Source organism: Condylura cristata, unplaced genomic scaffold (genome assembly GCF_000260355.1).
Source record: "Condylura cristata isolate star-nosed mole 26May11 unplaced genomic scaffold, ConCri1.0 scaffold00007, whole genome shotgun sequence".
In the NCBI taxonomy this organism is placed as follows: Eukaryota; Metazoa; Chordata; class Mammalia; order Eulipotyphla; family Talpidae; genus Condylura; species Condylura cristata.
This window is the reverse complement of record NW_004567108.1, coordinates 19,594,710-19,620,157: the sequence shown is the minus strand read 5'-3', so window position 1 is coordinate 19,620,157 and position 25,448 is coordinate 19,594,710. Positions and strand designations below refer to the sequence as shown.

The 25,448-nt window shown below is 33.8% G+C and overlaps 1 protein-coding gene across 1 annotated transcript in view; it reads right to left on the bottom strand.

Moving 5' to 3' along the window:
* The window catches only part of ST8SIA4 (ST8 alpha-N-acetyl-neuraminide alpha-2,8-sialyltransferase 4), a 91,348-nt gene that overhangs the window by 59,859 nt on the left and 6,041 nt on the right, over positions 1–25,448 (bottom strand). The window contains exons 2-3 of the mRNA XM_004678112.2: positions 24,721–24,852; positions 15,030–15,287 (exon numbers count right to left, since the gene is read on the bottom strand). Of these exons, the coding sequence (XP_004678169.1) occupies positions 15,030–15,287; positions 24,721–24,852 (390 nt within the window). The remainder of the gene's footprint in view (positions 1–15,029; positions 15,288–24,720; positions 24,853–25,448) is intronic.

Genomic DNA, 25,448 nt, shown 5'->3' with positions numbered 1-25,448 from the left:
TTTTTTCATAAAATGAATATTGATATTTACTCCAATGCATAGTGACCCCGCTAATACTTATTTAAATTATTGTGTGTCCCCCTCCCTTGAAAGCACAGATAGAATGAATTCCAACCACACCTGCTGCATGTTTCCTTTGTAATTAAAAAAGAAAGACTTTTTCTAAAGATTTTACAAGAAAATTCTAACAGTTGGTGAGAAATTCATTGTGCATTTTCTTTTCGTAAATATTCATGGCTGACCTACTAAGTGAAGTGGGTGGAAAACCAAACTAGGATTCTTGAAATGTAATTTCAGGTACTTCTATCATTTGCAGGACACTGGACTGGCTCTTTCTACTTATCAGTGGTTGCTAAGCTGTAACTCCAGTAGTACAAAGAGAAGATCTGACTCAGCCTGAAATTTATGTCTTTAAAATTTATGTTGTGCATTAAAAAAAGGGAAGCAGTATTCGTGAAATATTATGACTGATACCTTAATCACCCATGCTTGAAAATCAAGGCAGAACAACTATAACGTTCTCTCTTTGTAAACCAATGTTCAACATGTTATGGACACTGGGATCATTTCAGTGGCTTTGGGAAACACAACTGAATTTTCTTTTGGTGGTTATGCCAGCAAGTCAGTATTATTGCTTTGGCATTTTACTTTAAGAAGAAAAAAAAAAATGATCGTCGTTCCAAATTTCAGCACACACACATTCTTTTAAATTATTTTTGGAAAGCATAGTCCAAAGATGAGTAATGATTTCTAACTTAATATATATTTGATCCTGATAGATGTTGGTATAATACTCAGAAGATTTGAGCATTCTGACACTAAGCAAGCATTGGGGAAACTATCAAATGAAGAATAATGACTTTTATTTTCTGATATCACAGGATAAGCGAAGGCAACATTAAATTCATTACATCATATTCTCCTAAGTAGAACTTTTTCATGTTCTCTTTTATTGGAGAATTATAGTTTGAATTAGTTTAAAGGCCTTGATCACCACAATTCTCTTGTCTTCCATCTCTGATTCACTACAAAACCTTGAAACTCCTCTCAGAAAACTTATCTGAATATATTCTCTCTTCTCAATACCACCGCACTACTCTCCTAATTAATTCTTTTTCAGATTATAAGCTAAGACTATTAGTGGGTCATGGATAAAAATTAGGGTCAGGTCATAAAAGTTAGAGATCTTTAAACAATGACAGAAATAGATTATAATATAAAAAGACAGTATCCCTGCTTTATGAAAATGTGTTTCAGATTTGTGTGTGTGTGTGTGTGTGCATGATTATGTGTGTGAGTAGTAATAATAACAGGGGAAGCAACAATACAAGTAACTATATCATGAACTAGGTCGAATTCCTTATTATGCATCTTTATATTAATATTGGTAAACATTGTTCTGATCAGTTATTTAACCCAAGACTCTAGATGTATCATTTTCTGTTTCAAGAATGGCATCATCTTATTAAATGCACATTCAATCATGTTACTGGATTAACCAAATATCGTAAGTGATATTAGTACATAGCTTTAATAACTTGTCCCTACCTTACCTTCCAGAGTTTTCTCTGTAAATAATCTGTTGCCTATTTAGAGTCAAATGACATCAAGTTTTCTCTATGTGCTTCGTGTCTGTGTCCCTTTATTTGTGATGATGATTCTCTCTGAAATGATTTTCCTCTCCAAGCTATTCCAAACTCCAATGTGAAAACCATGTTTGTTCTTAAAACTCAAAGGTCAATGTCCATTGCAAGGTTATAAATTCTTCCTTTGACAGAACTAATTGACAAAACTAACTGCTTCTACTGCACTGCTCTAAAATATTTACTAGTACCTTTATTCAAATGTCATATTTAGCTGCTTGCATAATAAAATGACTAGAACTGGCCATAATAATAATTAATTAATCCGTATAATATGGGTATATGAATTGAGAACCTGTTTACAATGTTATTTAATTTTTCAGCCTTCTTGGAGCAAGTCTGATAATCTAAATCCAATCCTGAAAACACAGAGGCCCCTGGACTGGAGTTTTATACAACTTTGAAAAATGGGTGATTCCCTTTAACAGCTACAGTTCTTCCTGGGCTTGTGATCAGGGCCAAGGAAAACAAGTTACCTAGATTTTGCCTGGAAATTGTCAGTTTTCAAGTTCTGCTCTAAATCTTCTATATAATCACTTCAAATTTTATTTTAAGATGATGCGATATTTTAAGATAGTATTATGAAAACGTCCCACAGGCATGACATAGTGTGTGTTTGGAAAGTGAACTAAGGGGGAAACAAAAGACAATAAATATGTGTTAAGTCAAAAACTGCATTTTAAATACACTTGTTAAAACAAAAAGAATGTTTAACTTAAAAGTTGTGCTAAAATAAACTAAAACTGAAAAAATCACCCTGTAAGTTGCAATTACTTAAAGTAAAACAAGAAACATGTTTCATATTTAGATAACTAGTATTTTCTTGAAGCAGAACCATTGTTATTCAAAACAAGTTAGCAATACTACAGAAGATCGAAAGGCTGATATTATTTTCATCTTGATGTGTTAAAATACCCAAATGTCAATATTTAACAATAAGAGTTTGTACGTGTAGTTTGATAAACTACAATGTACAATGTTTATCAAAATTGTTAGGTTCCCTCCCTGCTATATTTTAATAAATTGTAGAAGTTTCATTTGTGGTTTATAAAAATGAAACTCTCAGTTCTCCTTTAAAACCAAGAGTGTTCGGCTTTTTGTCCACTGTCACATAAAATAGTGAGATATGCTTAAAGCCTGCTATACATCATTAAATAGTCTAAGACTTAGAAATCTTTCTGCCAGACAAATTAAAAGAAGGATAAAAAATCCTTAATATAAAAGACACTGAATTAAGCATTTCAAACATTAATAGTTTTCTTAAATGACATAGAGAAAAATTATGGCTGGGAAATTTGAAAAAATAAAGTGAAGGGCAAAGCATGCTTTGGAAAATTAAGTAAGATAATTACTAATCAGCTCAATCATCAAGGTTAAAAAGCATGGCAAGCACATCCACACCAAGTTTTTTTTTTTTTTTAATGTATTTTATTCACTTATGCATATAAGAGCTGGGGTGTAGGCCAGAGGTATGTGTGGCGGAAATGAGCAGATTCACCAGCGACAGAGTGGGGAGCAGAAAAGGCAGAATGACTGAAATACTTTCCTGAGAAGCAGGTGAGACAGGAAAGATCTGCAGCACCCTATGGTTAGTATCCTGGCTGGGGATGGAGCTCATGCTAAAGAGGCTGGTGACAGCTTGATAGCACTGACTTTAACCCCTGTGCTACCAGAGAAGCACACCATGAAATGTTTTGATAAGAAGATGTGCACAGAAAATATGGACAAGGATATGCTTAAAAAATTCAACTTTCCTGGAAAAGGAATTACTCTCTCATCCCAAAGAGAGCAGACTTAGCACCTATTTTCATGTATTTTTATAATTCCCTCTATCTTCCTGGCAACAGTGCTCTGTTCCTTGCTCTATCTTTACTGTTACTGTTCTATTTTGTTTTTCCTATCTACATGTCTACCTCCTCTCATGGTGTGCAACCTCCAAACAGAATAGACAATGTCATTTATCTTTACATCCCCCATAACTATGAACGTTACTCAAAACCTGCATGCAATAATTATTTAGTAATTATCTAATGAAGAAATACTTGCTGAATAAATGTGACAACAAAATAATGGAAACATTCCTTCTATTTTTAAATTTCAAATAATCTTTTTTAATCTCTTAAATCATCCTGTTTAAGAGATATTATTTTCAGCACTCAAAAAAAAAAGGGGGGGGGACCAATTCTAATTTCCTTTCCTATACAAATAAAACTGACTCTCAATTTGGTTATAGGATCATCTTTTTGACTGAGGACTGACTGCACTCTTCTGTCCAGACACTTGTAATTCAGTAAAGATAATAAAAACTATCAGTTACATTATGCAGATACCATAAGTATCTAAGTATCCAAACCTTAGGGAACATCCATATAATTTGAATGTGAGTAAACTTACTTTAAAAATAAAGGGGGATGGGGTGGGGTGGGCCCCTCCCCCTCCCCGGTGGCGCAGCGGGTTAAAGCACAGCACTAAGAAGCTAAAGCCACTTCTGCATGAGTTCGATTCCCGCCTGCCCCGGAGGTGGCCACATGGCGTGGCAGACCTCTCCTGACCCGCCCGCTGCTCCCCTCAGCAGTGTACTTCATCAGTCAGCCTGTTCTGCTCCCCACTCTGTCTCTGGTGAAGCCTCTTGCCGCCCCTGCACCTCTGGCCTGTACCCCAGTTCTGTATGCATAAATAAATAATCTTTAAAAAAATAAAAATAAAAATAAAAAATAAAGGGGGGTTGTGGAAACTTCAGTTTACAAATCTTCAGAGCTAGGATTTCAACACAAAATTTAATTGAAAACACTCTGAATCTTACATATATTGCCCAATATTGCAGTTCTGAATGGTTTCATTATCCAAAGTGTGTGTTTTCTTTCACACACACAAAGCAAACAAAACACTCGTCACTTGTCACTAATGAGAGACTACAAAATCCTAAAAGTTGAATTTTACTGTGTCTGTTAAAAAACAAAACAAATTTCCCACTCAGTATCAAGTAGTATCCAAGTTGGAACATGAATGCTATCTCCTCCCCTTCTATTCTCCAGATTTTTAACATACTTCTAGAAATGCAATTGCTTTTACTCTCAACTTAAAAACAGAGGTATTATGTCAGTAAATATACATGCACAGTAATCCACATGCACTACTGATAACCATTACCAAAACCAAACTAAACTAATTTTCCAACAAAAAACACTTTTAATTCTCTTTCTAAAAGACATTGCTATTAACATTTGGTGGTATATTAATAATATTCTTTTAAAATTAGTTTCTAATGATGACAGAATCAAATACTACATTGAAAATACTGCATTCTGTAGTTTCAAGAATTGTTGTTTAAAGATTTATTTATTGATGAACACAAGAACAGGGGTATAGGTCAAAGATGCAGAGGGTGAGAGGGTTCACCAGAGACAGAGTGGGGAGCAGAACAGGCAGATCGAAGAAGTACACTGCTGAATGGAGCAGCGGGCAGATCAGGAGCGGTCTGCAGTACCATGTGGGTCACCTCCCTGGCTAGATGGAATCAAACTCATGCTGCAGTGGCTGGGACTGCTTCATAGTGTTGCACTTTAACCCACTGTGACTCTAGGGAGAGCCCCAAGGTTCCAAGAATTTTAACAGTGCTGGTGAAGTAGATATGGTTAAGTTTGAGAGCTTATCTTTCTGCATGAGGTCATAGTTTTCCCCAAGCTTTATTAGACATGCTTCTTTCCTTTTTGGTCAGAGACTGAATTTACTGGTTCTTCTTTAAATATTTTGCATAGACTATGACTTCTCGAGTCCCTGACCTCATCATATTATAGTAAGCCATATGAATCACTGAAAATTACTTTTGTTTTCTTTGACTAAAAAGTGACTATCTTTTTCTGATTTTAAGTCTTAGCATTGCTTGCTCACATCATGAGGAAAGGCAGTGTTCCTGGCCCAAATGGCCAGATCACAGGATATAGTATTACATGGAAAACATGTCTACAAGTTGAAGGATGAAGATATTTATAATGAAGCATGGCAATTGGAAAGGAAGACATATATGCAATAATGTAAGTTGACGGGGATCTATTCCATAGTTATCTATTGAATCCCTAGAAAACGGAGTTGTAGAGTTTTAGGCAGCAAGGACCCCATTTGGCATATTGGGAAATTAACTCACAATATGCTTTACAGAACTTGTTTAAAGTCACACAGCTATATTGATATTAATGCCAGTAGAAAGTTCAGGTTTCTTTAACTCTCAAATGAGTTTTATTTCAATTATACTTTAGAGGAGAATACATAGTGATTAGCAATAATGGCCATTTAATAGCAAATCTTTATATTTTCTGCCACAGATATAATTTTAATACCATGAATAAACTAAAAATTCCTTAGTGCTAGGCCATCACAAAGAAGAAATACTTATATTTATTGAGTAACGAATTTGCACTTGGGCTTACACTAGACACTCATACATAACACATTTTATTTCTACACCTACAAGAAATGGAAGAGGGGAATTATTTTCCTCATATTCCATGTGATAAAACTGGGCTTTAAAGAAAGAAATCACTTAATATTGAGCATCTATTAACTGGAAAAGTTAGAACATCAAATTTGATCTGCTTGATTTAAAGATTGACCTCAATTGATTAATACACCCCTTTCTGAACAGAGGTCATGAGTCTCCTACTCATTTATCTGGCATTGGAGTACTTTGACATACTTTTCACACAAAATAAGTACTTGACAAAATAAAATCTTACAAGGTAGTCCATAGGCTACAACTGGAAAAACATTTCAACATTATAACCAACTTTTTTTTTAATTTTGTATTTCTTTGCTTTTTTTTTTTAAGATTTATGTATTTATGCATACAAAAACTGGGGTACAGGCAGAGGTGTGTGGTGGGGCTTTGGTGAGAGAAAGAGCAGGGAACAGAACAGGAGATATACTGAAATACACTGCTGAAAGGCACAGTGGTCAGGACAGGAGAGGTCTGCTGCGACATGAGGGTCAGCTCCTTGGCTGGGGATTGAACTCATGCTGCAGCAGCTGCTAATAGCTTCATAGTGTTATTGCTTCACCAAGGTGGGACCTTTCTTTGCTTTTTTAACTGCTTATTCCAAACTTTATCTTGAGATCTAATTGACATGTACATTGCATAACATTAAAATGAACAATGATTTTATAGAAAACAGATTGATTTTATACAATATATACCTACATATTATAAAATGTTTGCCTCAACAAGCTTAGTTAAAACATTAATCAGATCTACTCAGTTACCACTGTGTGTATGTGTTTGTTTGTGATAGACAAAGAGAAAGAAAGCTTTGTTGTTTGATTGCTTTCCTAGCCTAGGTTTTGAGTAACAACTGGTCCATTATAAAAGACAGCAGACACTGAAATGGCATTCCCTCTTAGGATTTTTATGATAAGTCATTAAAATGTGAAATTATCCTAATTTAGATAATCTCTCACTGGTCTTCATGTTTTAGAGAAAACATAATTAAAACCAACTACAGCACTGACACTTACTTCTGAAGAAAAAAAAAAAAAAAAAAGGTTTCCAATTTGGACCCGAAACTAAAGTACTAGATTTTGAGAAACGATAAAAACTGTGTTGGATCATACTCCAACTTATGTGCATGCAGGAAAAATCACTTAAAATATCTGTTCTACAGAAATGTGTAGTTTGTTAACCTAAGCATAAGTAACACAAGAGTAACAAAAGGAAAGCAATTTGGGTTCGAAGATTCATTTTCTGTCATACAAAAAAAAGTACACTGTAAAGCTTGGCATGTTTAGGGCCTCTGGTAATATATTTCAGCAGATCTACCTGTTCTGCTCCACACTCTCTCCTTGGTGAATAGTCTCACCCCCACACTTCTGGCCTGTCCCCCAGTTCTTATATGCATAAATAAAGAAATCATTAAAAATCGTCAAATAGGTAGATAAAACATGACATGTTTATGTTTATGATCATTTCTGTTTTATTAAAAATGAATATTATTAACTGACTCTTATATTGTCTCCTGCTGTGTATCCTCAGCCTCACTACCATACAAAGCCCTTTGTTATCTTCACTTTAAGACTGTTTTCAGTATTACATCTTTGTCCCCTTCTAATTCACCTACCCCTTAGAATTTCTGCCAGAAATTTTAAGTCAACCGTGCATTCCTTTCCTGGGCAGCGCCAAAAAATACCTGAATAATTATGTCCAAGTCAAAGCACAATAAATTTTGTGTTATTTGTCTCTCAGCCTCCCAGTGTCAACTTTTTCCATTGACCCATGTAGCCTTCACCTTCAGCATCCTGAAAATCACAGACCTGGAAAAGATCCCCAGGCCCAAGGCCCTCTGTGGCCCTTACTTTCATTCAGGACATGGGTCACTCTCTCTCCTCTCTACTTTTCATCCCAGTCTCATGATTCAACTCAAGCACAGCTTCACTCAAGAAATTATTCCCGACTACATGCGTCTCTCCCCTTTGCCTCATCAGCAGGGCCTACCTCTATCAGTACTTCTAGTAAAGCAATGAGCTCTTCATTTGTTCTTTGGTTCAGCTCCTTCACTAGGCTGTCTTCTGAAAACTAGAGACTTTTTCTCCACTTCTGTGTCTTCAAGGCCTGATAAAATTGTAGTGAGTAAATTATAAGAATGATCAATAAGCTCTATATAACATGAAACCATACATACTGAAAAGTTTGTGTCTGGCTTTGAACTCCAAGTTTTGGACTTATGTCCACTTAGAAGTTAGTTTGATTGCTGAAACATAACAGATACTTTAAATCTCAAACTGAAGTCATATTTTAAAAAATCTGAGGAAGGTTTAACAACCCATTTGCTAATGCTTAGTTGACACCAGGGAAAGATGATTTTCATGACATTTTGTATCAATATGAATCATATCATCTACTCTTGCTTTATTATCTTACTCACTCCTAAGGGCTGGATTTCATTGTATTAAATTCCACCCCCCCTTTATCTTTGTTTTATTTATCATAGTCCTGCCTTCTACAAATAGCTCATGTTTCTATACTGTTACATATCTTTCCTTCATGTTTATAAAAACAATACCACCACATGAACAATAAAAGAACAAATTTATAAGTCCTAAAGACCTCTCTAGGATGCCATATAAATCCTTTACATGGAGTAGTAGTCCTTCAACATAGCCCAACAAAATGCCCATTTTCCCCTTCCACACTGCTCCTTATTATGAAATTCAGAGAAGAGGGTCTCAGATTGTTTTATATTAAGACCATGAAAAACATCTGTCTTTGTGCCCACTGGCTTTTCTGCCTCAGATTGCTCTTTTTCACATATTGAATGACTAATCATCCAGACACGATGATTTACTTGTCGTTTCTTGTTATGCATTATAAAATGCCTCTATACTTGTTTACATCTGAATAGATTCCTAGAACTAGAAATAGTACTAAAGGAATGCAATTATTTTTAATGTTTAATAGACATTATCAGCCTAATTTTTAGAAAATTTGTAACAATTTAGATTTTTAAAAGCATTTCATGGAGTGCCTATATCAATGCAAATGTGCACTGAATATTAAAAATCTGTAAAATCTTTCAAGGCTAGTAGATGCAAATTGTAACTGCTTATAATAATGCATTTTTAGAAAATGTTGTAAGCATTTTAAAATAGCATAAAATTTAAAAGTTTATTAGTCATAATTTTCATTTAGAAAGTTATTTCTTGTAAATGTTTCCATTTAAGAAATGACATGATTAGAATAAAAAAGTATTAGTTTTAACTCATAACAAAATCTGTAGTAAATTTCATACATTTTAAGTAAAATTTGAAAAAGTTATAATCAGAATAAAATGGAAATTTTGATTCCTATCCAAAACATGAATTTTATTATTAAAACAAGCAGAAATCACAAATCAGTTTTATGAAAACTATAAAAATTTCATAGATCAAAAATATATTAAGTGATTATATAAGATAGGAAATACTTGTACTAAATGTTGCATAAACAATGTTATTACTCCTAAAACATAAAATGATTTCTAAATCCTTAAGAATTAAAAAAAATATATTATTTCTAGTTCCCTAGAGCTGGGTCACCTTCAGAAACTTAGTTGCTCCCACCAAAACATTAAACTTAAGGAAAAAATTCTCACTTAGGATGGAGGGGAAAGATTTAGGCCTTTTTGTGGACATGTAGAAAAAGACTGTTTTTTTCTCCCCCAGAAATGAGCTTATTCTCCTATAAGAGTTAACAGTCATAGAAGGTCAAGAGGATTATTTATAGGTAACTATAAATTATACCAGTGGAGAATCAACAATGGCTTAAGTTATAAAAATTCCTTGCACCCATCAATTCAATTCAATTTCTCAATCTTTTTTCTTTTGTGAAGTATATCACCTCTTCTCTTAGGCAGGTAAAGCATCATGAAGTAATACTTTTTTTTTTTTTAACTTTAGTTTTGTGGTAGTTATTATGGCACCTGGATGGGATGTGGTTTGGGGAATATTTATGGGGGCCTTACATGTCCATGAGTACTTGAATAAAGTAGGGTTCCACCATTTTAAAATCAGAGTTTTTATTCTTTCTGCCTACACACTCCATTACAATCAATGTTAAAAGAATAAAATGTGTTAAATGAATATTTTTAACATTTTTCTATTAGATAGTAATACAAATATCTAAAATTACATCTCTCTTTACTAAAAACAAAACAGACAAAGATGTTAGTTGGAGAAGCAAATAACTTATCCCATAGAAGAAAAAGGAATATTGGAGAAGGAATATTAGAAGAAAAAATGAATATATAAAAATTATATATATTTTTTATCATATACTTATAGATATATGATAGAAACATTTTGTAAAGGCCCCGACCTGTGCCTACTCTAGGGATGTAGAAGTACATTAAGTAAAGTCACAGTTTTCTACAGTTTCAAGATAGCATATCTAGAGAATTCAAAATGCCTATCAATATGTGATGTAGACGTCAAATAAAAGTGTTAAAATAATATTTGTTCTCCTGCTGTTTATGGTAACATGAATGAACATGAAAAGCATTATGCAGGCCCTCCCTGGTGGCACAACAGGTTAAAGCACAGTGCTTTGAAGCTCCTGCAGCACAAGTTCAATCCCTGGTCAGGGAGGTGACAAACATGGCGTGGCAGACCTCTCCTGACCCGCCCGCTGCTTCCCCTCAGCAGTGTATTTCAGTAGACCTCCCTTTTCTGCTTCCCACTCTGTCTCTGGTGACTCCTCGCACACCCTCCACCCTGCATCTCTAGCCAACAACCCAGGTCTTTTATGCATAAACAAATCTTTAAAAAAATAAATAAAAGTAAAACATCCCGGCCCTCCCTGGTGGTGCAGCGGGTTAAAGCACTGCACTGAGAAGCTAAAGCCACTTCCGCATGAGTTCGATTCCCGCCTGCCCCGGAGGTGACCACATGGCGTGGCAGACCTCTCCTGACCCGCCCGCTGCTCCCCTCAGCAGTGTACTTCGTCGATCTGCCTGTTCTGCTCCCCACTCTGTCTCTGGTGAAGCCTCTCACCGCCCCCGAGCCTCTGGCCTGTACCCCAGTTCTGTATGCATAAATAAATAAATCTTTAAAAAAAAAAAAAGTAAAACATCCCTCTTATGTTTATTTTTTTCTGTTTTTAAGTACCTATTTATGAGATGTGGACTGATTTTACAAATCAGTTCAATATTTAGTCAGCCTTTATGGAATCAAAATTAAGCTTTCATTGATGATCCTATTCTACGATTTGTTTACTTTAAGCATCATGTCATGGTATTGAACAGGGTCCCAATTTTATGCAATATTCCACTGAAATCAACTTCAATTTAAATGATCAACTGATGAAGCAAGCAGTTATTGAGTCAGTATCTGTTGTAGGAAATGCATGGGGATGTGTGTGCATCTGTCTATATTTATGTCTATATTTATGCATTATTTCATTATCTGTATAAACAAAGAAGATGAGCCCTTTTCACAGGCCTATCTAAAAAATATTTGGTATTATATTAAAAGTTATGTTTTCTAAAATGTCATTGAGCAGATAATGTCCTGTATAAATTCCTTGACTCCCTGTGTCGGGAAGACAACTGAGCAAGAGATTCTTGTTTGTGTGTAATAATGCACTCTTGTACATCACTAAAGAAAAAAGACAAAATTGTATTTAAAAATAAATGCTTTTGGAAAAAGTAAAGGTAATGTTAAAATTCTAATTAATATCGAATAAAGATCAGCTCTACAGATAATACTTTAATTTATAAGGGATGGAGGCCAACTTGCTTGTAATACCTGCGTGAATGAATGTGTTCCTTGAGGAATCACTAAATCAATCAGTGTCCTCTGCAAGCATATCTGGTATAATTTATCTCTCCTTTAACAAACTTCTATTTAATAGGATTTCACGGGAAAAGTGAGAAACAAATGAACTGGGAATGCAGGCTATCCACGCAAATTTTCAACCAAATACTATCAGTATGCAAATACATATATGTCTTCAGAAGGAGAGACATTTCTATTAAAGCAAATGTCTGTTAATAGCACTAAATTCTGGGGATCTAATGAACAGTATAATGAATAAGGTCAAAATATTGTATTAGGAACTTCAAAGCCACTGAAATACTAGATCTTAACTGTTCTCACAATAAAAAAAAAAAATACATAAATAAGCAGGACCCTCCCTGGTGGCAGAGAAGGGTTAAAGCACAGCATTAAGAAGCTACACCCACTTCAGCATGAGTTCGATCCCCGCCTGTCCCGGAGGTGACCCACATGGTGCAGCAGACCTCTCCTGGCCCGCCCTGCTGCTCCCCTCAACTGTGTACTTCGTCAGTCAGCCTGTTCTGCTCCCCACTCTGTCTCTGGTGGAGCCTCTCACTGCCCCTGTACCTGAGGCCTGTGCCCCAGTTCTGTATGCATAAATAAATAAATATTTTTAAAAACTGTATTTTTTAAAGATTAGAAGACTTCCTTGAAAGTTAATCTCAAAATTTGATATTTTCCTCAATTTTATTGTCATCTTTAAATATATTACTTTTTGCAGGAATAATATAATAGGTATGAGCATAACATAGGGGAAAATTATTACAAAAAGTCTAATCTTAACATGTAGCATAGCTGTCAAGGCAAAATACATTATAAAACACCAGATTTATGTAAATTTAGCCTTATATACATTGCCCTCTAAGGCACACACTACAATCAAGTTCTAGACACTAATGTTATAATTTTTAAATATTGTAAATTTATGTCAGGATTAAGGGGAGGAAATGGAGAGAGCAGGAGTCCTCACAGTCTAGTGGGTTAAACGAAAACACATGACACCAATCAATAACCCTTTAGCCCATAAAAGAGAAGTCTTTTCTGCATTTCCTAGAAAAAGGATTTTTATCTTGCCCTGTGACTTGGTTACCTAAAATTCTAAGTGCCATGATGTGATGGTCACTTCAGACTAGGTAGCCAAGGATATTATAAGGGCAGCATTGAAACATGTATGAGGAATTTCTACTTGCACAAAATGATAAGAGATAGGAAAGAATAAAATCAATCTTTCCTCCCTCTCTTATCTTCTACTCACCCTTCTTTTATTTCCTCAGGTCTGTGTCATTAAAAACAAACAAACAAACAAACAACAACAACAACAAAAAAAAAACCCAACAGTGGTAACATCAGAATTGAGGCTGAACCTAGTAGGTTATAAAGACACAGATGCTTAATTGCAAAGGAATTCAGGAGTCAGTCACATTTGGATAATTACTCCCATATCAATCAACTTTTAAAATTCACTTCTTCACTTTGCAACAGTACCATTCTTTATATTTCACCTGCTCCTTGATTTTAGTCTCTGCAAGAGTTCTAGAAATCTTACTTTTCCTTTACAATCAAACTTTCCATGACTCATTATTTTTATTCCCATTGTCATTCCCTCACTAAATAAAATGAAAAATTTCTCTTTGGATACTATTTATCTACATGCTGACAAGATTTGCCTTAGTCCAATCAACTTAAGAGTTTGAGATTTTTAAAGCCTATCAACCAATATCAAGTCAATCTCCTACCCTGTATCCAAGTAACAAAAGATAGAATAAAAAGGTGATTATTCCCACTTGCTAGTAACCTATTAAAAATTTTATAGATTCATTGCCCAATTTTAGGAAGCTGCCTATTTATTGTGAACCTGTACAAATATATTTAAGGCTGTTTCAACGTATTTTCAGTATCTGTACTTTTATGGATCTTGTAGTCCAGTCTATCTTCAAGGAATTCAGGTTATTTACAAACATGACAAATCATCCCTATCTACCTTTATTCTGAACTACTTCATATTTCAATACATGTGTTGTATACATTCAGCTAATTTTTCTAAAGGATTGAAACAAAATTGTTCAGATAAATTCATGGAAACTAAAACTGTTAAAATGTATGTTATTTTAGGGCCCTCCCTGGTGGCACAGTGGCTTAGAGCACTGCACTGAGAAGCTTAAGCCAATTCCGCATGAGTTCGATCCCCGCCTGCCCCGGAGGAGATCCACATGGCTTGGCAGACTTCTCCTGACCCGCCCGCTGCTCCCCTCAGCAGTGTACTTCCTCTGATCCACCTGCCCTGCTCCCCACTCTGTCCCTGGTGAATCCTCTCATCCTCCACATCTCTGGCCTGTACCCCAGTTCTGTATGAATAAATAAATAAATCTTTAAAAAATATATGTTATTATAATCCCATTTTTACTGACATGTATCTTTTATTTAATTAAAAGTAAAACCAAACACATGGCTCATCAAAGATCTGTTGACCATCAATAAAAAAAAAAGGCATGTTTACTTATGTGAGAAAAATCAAAATTAAAATATATACTAACATACACAAATACCACATATAAAGAGTAACAAAGCCAATTTGGTCCAAGATTATAAATATAAAATTCTTGAATTATCTTCCTAGCATCTGCTAAATAACTGTAATAAAATATTATATTAACTTATATTGCATATCTGCATAATAATATTTGTGAATACATTAACTAATATTCATTAACTGTAAAATATTAGCAAATTAACTAATTCATTAATTAAGGAAGTAGCAAGTGAATTCATAAATATAAGGAGTGCTAAAAAACTAATGAATCTGAAGAAAAATTATTTTCTAATGTGCTAATCTGCCATTTTACCAAAGGAAAACATAACAAAGCAAGTGTGAATCTCACCGTACAGGGAGAACACCATCTCTTTCAATAGCACACTAATTCAAATTTGTATTATAAATGCAATTCCTATATATAAAATATATATCATAGATAAAGATCTGTTTGAGCTTTTAACAGTCCCTAATGATTATATTATATTTAAATCTCTCTTCCAGTTTTCTTAATGTCATCCTTGAAGACATTCCAATCCATAGGAACAGAGAAAGCTTACCTTATTACAAAGTTGTGACTATCAATCTCCTTTCCACATTCGCTATCTAGCAGAATGCCAGAATTGCCAACAACTGCACAGGTCTTAAACCTGCGATTTTTCATTGGTGAAACTTCAGGGAGGAGGCTATGCAGATCTTGAGAAATATTTAGTGTCCGACGCCTGTCAAGTACATAGTGTATGACATCACCAGGCTTAAAACTGCTCTTGACCACAGAGACATCTCGTTCTGCATCTAAGAAACGAAGAATGTTCTTCCTATATTTGAAATACAAAGGAAAGTTTTCCATTAATTACAACATATCTAAGACCAGGTGATATTTAAAAAGGAACATATGATAAAATAGATATGTATATTACTTAACTTAAATTGTCAAATGGTAGTTATATCAATCAGTTATAGAATAAAATAGATGCAAATCCACTGCAATTTAATAGAAGTAATGTGAAAAGATTAAATAAATAAAATTATTTGCACATAGTTCCACAATGATTTTGCAACTAAATATAATATATATATTTACTCTGTTTGTACAAAAAGTCTCTATAGAAATAAATATGAAAATATTTATCTGTTAAAGTACTATTGTTATAACTGCTATGACTTGGCTTTACAGAAGTATTCTGATAGCTTTAATCAATATTTCTAGTCATCTATTTTACTTGCTTACATAAGGCAACTTCAAATAACCTGAATTTGTTTGGAATTAGAACTTAGTTAACTCTATTTAAAGCATAGAAATGCCCAAATAAATTGACATGCATTTATCCAAATCCTCTGCATGCCTTAATTGTCTGAAAAAAAAGTCAAATCTTTAGAACTTTCTAGTTCAAGGCCCAGGAAATAACATGGGTATATTACAGAAAAGATGAGCAGATAGGAGACTACACTGTGTGTGATACAGGAAATTGTTCCCTAATGTTCTTTTTCTCCTTCTGTTTGAAACTGTGCCTAAGTTTTTCTTGCATATATGAGTACTCAGAATATTCCCAAATTTCTAAATCCAAGTGTAGCTGATTTTGGACATGCAATTTTTTTTAAGATTTATTTATTCATGCATACAAGTGTTGTGTCTTATGCCACCAGGGAGTCCCCTGAACAATGTAATTTTCTTAAATGGGATGTGAGTGGGTCATGAGAGATACAAACTTCCAACTTGTTTGAGCCACTATATTTTAAGGCAATCGATACTTAGTCTATCCCATACCTAGCAAAAAAACTTGATTATGAAAGTAAAATGCTACAGAAATATAATATGTAAACATAGATGTAGTATTTAGATGATGACAAGGAGAAAATAGCTAGCTGGAAAGTTGGCAATCTTTGGCACAGTATGATAGAACACCAGATTTAACTGTTGTCTATATAATTTAGGAGTCATGCCCCATATCTAATGGCTATTGCTCTATAAGATTTAGTTTAAAAGCATATGTATATTGTTTTATGTTAGCTGTTTCTTTGGGCAAAACAGTGATGTAATAGCCACGTCAAAACTGAGATGGGGGAAACATATCCACCAATGGCTTGTAATCTGACTTAGTAGAGAGACTAATTATCAGGACCTCCCAAATGTTCCAAGTATCCCAACTAGCAAGAGATCAATTATAGACCTCAGCAGCAAGAGGGATACTGTCTTCCCACCTATGTCTTCAGTGTGAAATGATTTGCATATTGCTGCCATAAATCAAGGGAAAAAGGACATAGAGACATAAGGCTGAAGATACATATTAGAAGAAATCTTTGGGCAGAGTTATTATTTATTCCAAGACATAACTGGTATAATTGATGTAACTAGGAAATAGCCCAGGAGCCTTGTAGGTTTTTGAAGGTATTGCATAGCTGAAGAAACTATGAATCTTACAAAAATCTTGAATTGTTTGATTCTAATGCTACCAAATACATACCAGCTAGAAACAATCTGAGAACACTCTATACTGTGTTGAAGGTTGGATATTATTTATTGATACACTCTTATTGCAAACTTATATTTTCCAAATGCTAAAAACACTGCCATTACTATAACATTCATAATATGATAGACTTATTTTTCTGCCTAGTGGTATTATTGCTTAAGCTCCATGACAATTCATAAATTTCATTACTGAACACAAAATATGACCTTTCACCACCTCATCAAAAGGGTTATTCTACAAATTACACATATAAACCAGTTTGTTTTAAATGTACCCCATTTAATGTATGATTGAATTAGAAAACTAGATGAAAACTAGATGATTGAAAAATTCATTTGGCGAGATATGTCCATCAGCTCTCTGAAAAAGAAAATACCAGTTGAGCTTTTTCCTCAAGTATTTGCAATATCAGATCGATAATAAAGAGTGGGACTTGCACAGTAAAAATGTGTATAAATATCCTACAAATGAGTATTTTAATCAATATACATATTGTCAGACACCATAACAGGTCATCTAAAAAATACAAATTATATGAGAATACCTGGTGAAATCAACAAGTGTAGAGCATACAATGCAGAAAATTGAGCAGCTTTTAATTATATTAAGGTTGCATATATGATTCTTGACAAATGTTAAAAACTTTCACCAAAGTTAATAATAACACCAAGAACAGCAATTCATTTAATTTTTTGTATATATTTAGTAAGTATTATTTATTTGTCAGAGGAGAAAAGAAACTAACAACACCTGCATTACAATAACAAAAAAAATTAACTTCCTGTGACATTTGGAAAGGATGAGCTGAGCTAAAAAAAAAAAAAGATGCACGGATGTGGTCAAATCACCTTACGAAAAGGCACTATCATATCTTTTGAACATAATTTAAAGGCGTTGCTATAGATATTTGAAGATATAAATCACAAGTACTGACAGGCTTTGCAAGCTTGGTGAATAAATTAGATGTCCCGATTTGAAGCACACTCTTCTACTTGGAAATCTAAAAGGGAAAATACCTTTACTCATGAAAAAAGTTAACACTGAATGTACTTCTACTGAGCACAAGAGGGACATTCCATAACAGCATCTTTACTATGTTATAGAAAGGTGGCTGCAAAAATAGTTGAAATCTAGTCTTCTCAATTCCGAGTCCAATGGGTCATCTTTAACTGATTTACACTTAGGGAAATTTGATACTAAATGATTCACTCAGGTTTGCAAAGATTTGAAAGACATCTTCTTGTCTAACTCCTAATGATTAATTATATAAATAATGATTTTAAAAATATATATAAATGTGATCTTTTGATGTTGCCATAGGCTCAATAGAATATACTAAACAATAAAAATAAGAAAAAATGTTTTTCCAAGATAAAATAAAAAATACTAATTCACAGCAAGTAGTCAAACTATTAAAATGTAAGTTCCCTGGGCAAAACTCAGCCCAAAGGTTACTGTAAAATTTGTTATTATAAATTGCAAGGGGGTGTGGTGAGGAAAACTTGAGCGTCTCTAGTATGTTCTTTTTGTTATAATCAACCAAACTTTTAGTTTCTATTTTAGGAATTTATGCATAGAGAATTATCTAAGCTAAGATGCCTGGTGTAGAATGGGAAAAAGACTGACAATAATTACTATGAGTGAATAATATCGTACCAAACCTTAATATTTTTTTTGGAAACATTAAAGGAAAGTTCAGTTTGTTTTTTGTTTTTTTTTTTCCCTAGTCGTCTGAAAGCTTCCTTTATTTATTTTTAGATTATGGATGTAAAGGGCTATAAAATTTTTTGTAGGTTTGTTCAGTATAGATGTTGTTTACACTGTAATTTAAGGGAAGAAGTAAAAATCCCCTATTGCTCAAACATATTTAAATGCTAGTAGAAACAAAAATACTGTTATAATAAACTGACAGTATTTCAAATATACCCAAAGTGAATGCACAGGCTTTGGCTCAGAAGGTAATTGTTATGAATGACAAGAGTTTAATAAAAATGACTTCAGAATGAGAAGGAAAGAAAATTCAGTTTAATTTGTGTATGGTAAAGGAACATGAATCCACAAAAGCTAATATTTAATATTATGCAGGTGTTACCAGTACAAACTTTCATACTATGTGGTCAAATAATTATTAGATATTTAAAATAAGGGATACGTTTCCTATATGACTTAGTAGAACAATAAAAAGATGCTTTGTACATCTTTGTCACTATCTAAACTTAAAATAACTTTTGAAGCCCCACTCAGATAAATATCTAAATTCAACAACTTTTTAAAGATGGCTAAAACAATCTTAAAATATGTTTCACTTTCAATGAAACTAAAAGTTTTAGTCATAGGCCAATTCTTATTTAAAGTGAAAGATTGGTTTAGACGTTAAACTGACAGGAATAGATTCTATACAGAAACATTTCAACTGAAGTTTCAACTAGAACTTCCCTTTCAGCAGTACTTAACATTTAGAATAACAGCTGCAGAGCCCCAGATAATTAATTTACTAAACATTGTTTTCAGTTGTGAAATAAAGCTAACCTATCACCAGGTGCCATTCTTTTTTCTCTGTAGGTTTCTTGTCAACAACCAGCATCAGTGCTGTGGCAACTAAATTTTAGTCTAAATAACATTGCTGATTCCAACAGAAAGAATTCTGAGAGTAATCTTATGATTAGAATGCATAATAAGCTGATAGGCAAATGAGAGTGTGTGTGTAGTTTACATATAGGAATCATTCTTGCAAACTTTTAACTCCAGACAAAAATCATCAATCGATTTAATTGTTACTGACATAGTTTATACAAGAAAGGAAAAAAAGTTTTCAAAATGCCAAGTGTTTTATTATGCCTAGAAAATAACAGAGGGAGTACAAATATTTTTGTTCTAAAAGGTTATTTCTGCAAGTATGTTGTTCCAAAGCTACATAACTTATAGCAAGGTAAGACTTCTGAGTTTATAGAGTTCTAACTGTATAGAAAAGATATTCCAATGGCAGAAGAAATACCCTCAACAAACAAAACCAAATGAAAAGACCAAATTGTTCCAAAGTGAAAAGAATTTTTACTTTAATTTACTTCTCAGGCTGTCATTTTACATCTGGTTTAGACTACCATAAACTCAAACTACTATAAACCAAAAAGATGCATTTTAATAATATTCATTATTTTTAGTATTAAAACTGTAGTTTCCTGGGCCCTCCCCTGGTGGCATAATGGGTTAAAGCACAACACTATGAAGCAATACGTAGTCACTGCAGCACAAGTTCAATCCCCAGCCAAGGGAGTGACCCACATGGCCTGGCAGACCTCTCCAGCCTCACGCGCTGCTCAGCAGTGTGTTTCAGCCACTTGAAATTGATTAATTATCCCATTACAATGATAAAAATCAAACTACTACCTACATAAAACCAAGCCTTTAAAATGAAGTTATTTTAATTGTGAAATTTACTGTAGAATAAACAAATTCCTTAATATTCATGAATCATCAAAGTACAAAGAACTAATACATGGAATCAGCTCTCTTAAACATCTCTCTGGACTTCTGTTGTTGAATATATATGAATCAGTTGTCAAGCACACAGGGCTCAGGAAAATGGTAATAAGAAGGAAAGTCATGTCTATTGATGAAGTGAAAAATTTATTTTCAGCGACTGTTTCACATTTTAATGCAAACAGACAATTTATTAGGAATGTCAGAAGAGCATTATAAGTTTAATGGAATTTTTAAAAATGAGGAAGATTTGTAAGCATAGTTTAATCATGCAAAATAAAAACTGATTAGTTGCAATGTCCAGATCATAAATTTTAAGGTAGAATTTTGAAAACACTTATAAAATATGTGCACAACCACTCACAGAAAAAAAAATACAGTTCTTCATAAATGTTATAGCTATGTGAAATAAACAAAGAAAAATAATAATGTAAAAATACTTTGTAACTAGATTCCAGAATGTCTTAAAAAAATAAATTGTTAAGCCAACAATAAGATATTTTCACACTCTAAATTTTTTATAACAGGTGATAAACTGATTAAGACTCACTAGTCATGACTACTATAAGCAATTATAGTAGGGACCGTTTACATATTGTACAATAATAGCTTTGCATGTTATTTTCTTGCAAGAATGTGACAACTTTATATGTATTATATAGTATTTGCTCGGTGGAGTTCTGGTTTAGTGCTTTATTGGTTAAGGAGAATCATTTGAAGACAATACTAATACTTTATTCATAGTATCAGCTATTGTAATTGAAAATATATCATCCTCAAAGATGTGAATGCAATTTACTTACACAACTTGGCAATTATGATTTTCTTGGGTCAATTTATGTTCAATTACCTTTTGATTATCTTAAACATAGTAAAACATGTATCTGTAGACTATGCACATCCCTACAGTATTAATTTTTATAGATATGAGTAGATATATTCATTATCATTGCTCATTTATTTCATTTGTTAAATTTTTCTTTATCTGATATGTTATTTAGCATGGCAAGAGATAATTAATTCAATAATTACAATTTAATTTTTAAAAAAGATTTATTTATGTATGCATACAGGTCAGAGGTGTGAGGGCGGTGAGAGGACTCACCAGAGGGAGTGGGGACAGAACAGGCCAATGGACAAAGTACACTGCTGAGAGGAGCAGTGGACAGGTCAGGAGATGTCTGCTGCGCCATGTGGGTCACCTCCAGGGCTGGGGATAGAGCACGCACTGAAACTTTTGCTGCTCACTTGCTGTGCTGTATCCTAACCTGCTGCACCATCAGGGAGGGCCCACATTATTCCTATTTCTTGGGCCCTCCCTGGTGGTGCAATGGGTTAAAGAGCAGCACTATGGAGCTAACCACAGCCTCTGTACCATAAGTTCAATTTCTGGTCAAGTAAGAAACTGTATTTCAGTCAGTCTGCCTGTTCTGCTTCCCACTTTGTCTATGGTGAATCCTCTCACCCATTGCATCTATGGCCTGTGCTCCTTCTTGTAGGCATAAATAATTAAAGCTTTTTTAAATGTGGCAAAAAATAAATAAATTGTTACAATTTCTTATTTTGCTTCCTTTCATTATTTTTCTGTGCCCGATAGGTATCAATACCTTCTTGACAGATAATTCAATTGAAAGTTCTCTTTCAGGTATCCTTACAGATCAAATTAAAAAAAAGTCACTCGCCCAGTAATTCATGAAAGTGGGTAGGTTCCCAGAAACTGATACTAAATGACACAAATTAGGATGAAACAGTTTTACCACAGGTCAGTTCATATAAACAAGAGTTAAGCTCTAACGGCATATTTCTGGTTATGAAAATGTCACGAAATTTCTGAAGTGCTGAAACACTTGTCATATAAATGATAATCTGTATTCATTCATTCATTTCCTAATCCAATTACTCCAGTAATTGGTCAGGAGCTCAGCAGCTCAGGATATAAATTGTAACCAAGCCTTACAGTACACTCCTCCACATACCCATGCTCACTCAGATTGGTACAATTTAAAAAAGCTGGTGACCCCAACATGTATGTCTTTGAAATTGGGGAGGAAGCCCACACAGACATAAGGGGACCATGCAAATCCCACATAGCTAGGAATTCAGGTTTTTTTCTTTTTCTCTTAGTATTACAATGAAATAATGTTGAATGAAGAGGTTGTTTGAGGACCTGATGCATTTCTTTTCTTTCAGTATTCCTCCAAGTAATAGCAATCTTTATTCTGTTCCACACAGAACCACTATAGTTATAACCCTATCTCTTTCCACATCCTATTACTTTTCCCTTATAACTGTCTAATCTTTCAGTCAGTTTCAGAATAGAGGTGTGAGATGTGAGGAAGATGTCAGGTAGCTATCAAGAGAGTCCCAGGTATAAAAAACTCAAACTGAAGCAATCAGGGCTAGTGCTGGCTTAGGTGAACTCCTGTATTCTCAGGAGGAATACAGGTTCAGATGTCCAATTTTTTGAGAGTATATAAAAAGCTGTACTTTTGTTAGAAGATGTCTAATTTTTCATATTGGTTGTAAGTGTTTTTAAAGTTGTTTTTCTCTATAGATGAAGAAAATCTGACTGACAGTATTTTACCAAGAAGACCACAATCTAAAATGCTGTTATCAGACTACTCATATCCTCATTTTTGGACTCCACCAGCAAATATACAAAGTTCCCCCTTGAACAAAAGCAACCTTTTGACATGCCGTGTTTGGTTCCTGTTTCCCTTTCCATCACTGTCAAAACTTAAAATAAAAATAATAATAATAATAATAATAATAATAATAATAATAATACAATCATTCCTGCATTTCCCTAATGTCGTTTTATTATTTAATTTCCAGACATTGTCTCTAGTAGATTTCAGCATGCCATGAGTGTCTTAGCTGCAATGCATTCTATGAATCGGTACTCATTCGCTGAAAGATGAGTATAGCAGGTTCTTCAAGTTGGTGATAATCTACAATATGTTCATTACAAGTGAGATCCTACAAGTGAGTAAGCAGAAAGCCAGAAAAGCAGAGCAGCAACTTTTCTGCTTATCCACCCTCATTTTTCTTTAAACACTTTTTTTTTCTTTTGCGTACAATGATTGGCTATTAACATTAAAAAAAAGTGTATGAGATAGTGGCTATTGGTCAACCCACATGTTAATCACTATCTCTTATACTATTTCTTTGTGTGCTACTAACCAATCATTGAATAATTGGGATTCTGCCAATACTGGAAGGAGGGAAATAGTATTTTTCTATAAGGATAGAAGTTTTCTTAAATTAGAAAAAAAGTTCTGATCTCCTATAATATTTTTTCAAAGATGTATTTATTTATGCATGGAAGAACTGGGGTGTAGGCCAGGAGTATAGGATAGTGTGAGGATTCACCAGAAACAGAGTGGGGAGCAGAACAGGCAGACCTACTAAAATATAATGTCAAAGGGAGCAGTGCGCGAGACAGGAGAAATCTGCTGTGCCATGTAGGTCAGCTCCTAGCATGGAACTCAGGCTTCAGCAGTGTTACCAAAATAGTGCTGAGACAACCTCTATGCCATAATAGAGGCCCCCATAATATTCTTAAACATTCCGACTATCGCAGCTGTGTAACTACAGAGAAAATATTATGTTTGCTTTTACCATAATTTGGCAGGTCTGATCTTAGCTTTCTTATCATAGCATTATAAGAGAATACAGCAAGACAATGGCTATATATGTGCATATTAGCAGAGTTTGATTTCAAGAGCATGTTTAAGTTAAAATGCTAAAATGCTAAAATACTAAAAAGAATCAGTCAGTGATCTAGAAAACTTATTTTCTGAGTTTTACTTATTTAGGATATAATTATGGAGTCTTTTTTTACAGTTCACATAGAAATACCTACCCACTCATAGGATAAGTCAAATTTATTTATAATTATCAGCAAAATAGAAGCTGATTAACTCTTCTTTTGTCCAGTGTGAGAAAACGCAAGGTTACAAGCTTTATAAGTAAATATATTTCTCAAATATATGTCCATCCTGAGTAAGAATAAAGAATGTATGTATAAATTCACATTCTTTTGTATATTTTATTCCATTAATACAAAAACAAAGATCACATATAGATCCCAAACTCATAGATTCATTCTTAAACTTCTAACCGTTTCAGCTTTATGGTTTCAAAACCTTCAGTGAGCAACATTAAGTAGAGCTGGTTCACTCTTTTATTAAAATATTCATACATAAAGTATAAATGAAGCATTCAATATATATTAGACAAGTTCTATGTACTGGAGAACATGGTATGAAAATTATTCCTTATAAAATAAACTCACCTTATCTCCAGAACCAATGAGGAATTAATTTTCCAACCTTCTACAGAGTGCTGGAAGATTGAAGAACCGGCCTTTCGAATGATTTTATCGGAACTATTGACAAGTGATCGGCTCAAACACAATTCACCATCTCTGAAACAAACAAAAAATCCCAGCTTGATTAAAATAAGTATTTTGTTATATAGCATAATACATAATTTAAAATTACAAGTGACAAATTATAGATAAACTTTTTCTATGTTAGAAAAAGAGGCAGAACACGATAAAATGTATAAGGATTAAATGAAAATGACTTATCAGGACAATCATTTTCAATTATTCATGAAATAATTTCACTACATATAAAAAAAAAAGAGTCCTGTGGTACTTAAAGAAAAAAAACATTTCTCATCTAAGTTCTGCTCCTCTCTAGAGGTTCCCACCCTACTGTGCTTAGACAATAGAGACAGGATGTTTGGTCAATTTCCCTGCCTCTATTGTTACTCCTAAAATCTTAACTTCATTTTTATAGAGGATGTATAAACATAATGGAATGAGGTTTCGTTTTGGTCAAGAAGAACTCAGACAATCAGGTGATCTGCTCATGTTCAAGGTTCTATTACTTATTAGCCTATTTGTCCTTGGAAAATATTCCTAGGGCAGAATGGACTTACCTTTCCTTGAAAATTGCAACAACATTATCTAATATGCAATGACCTTGTGAGGATTAAGTGGAACTCTAGATATGA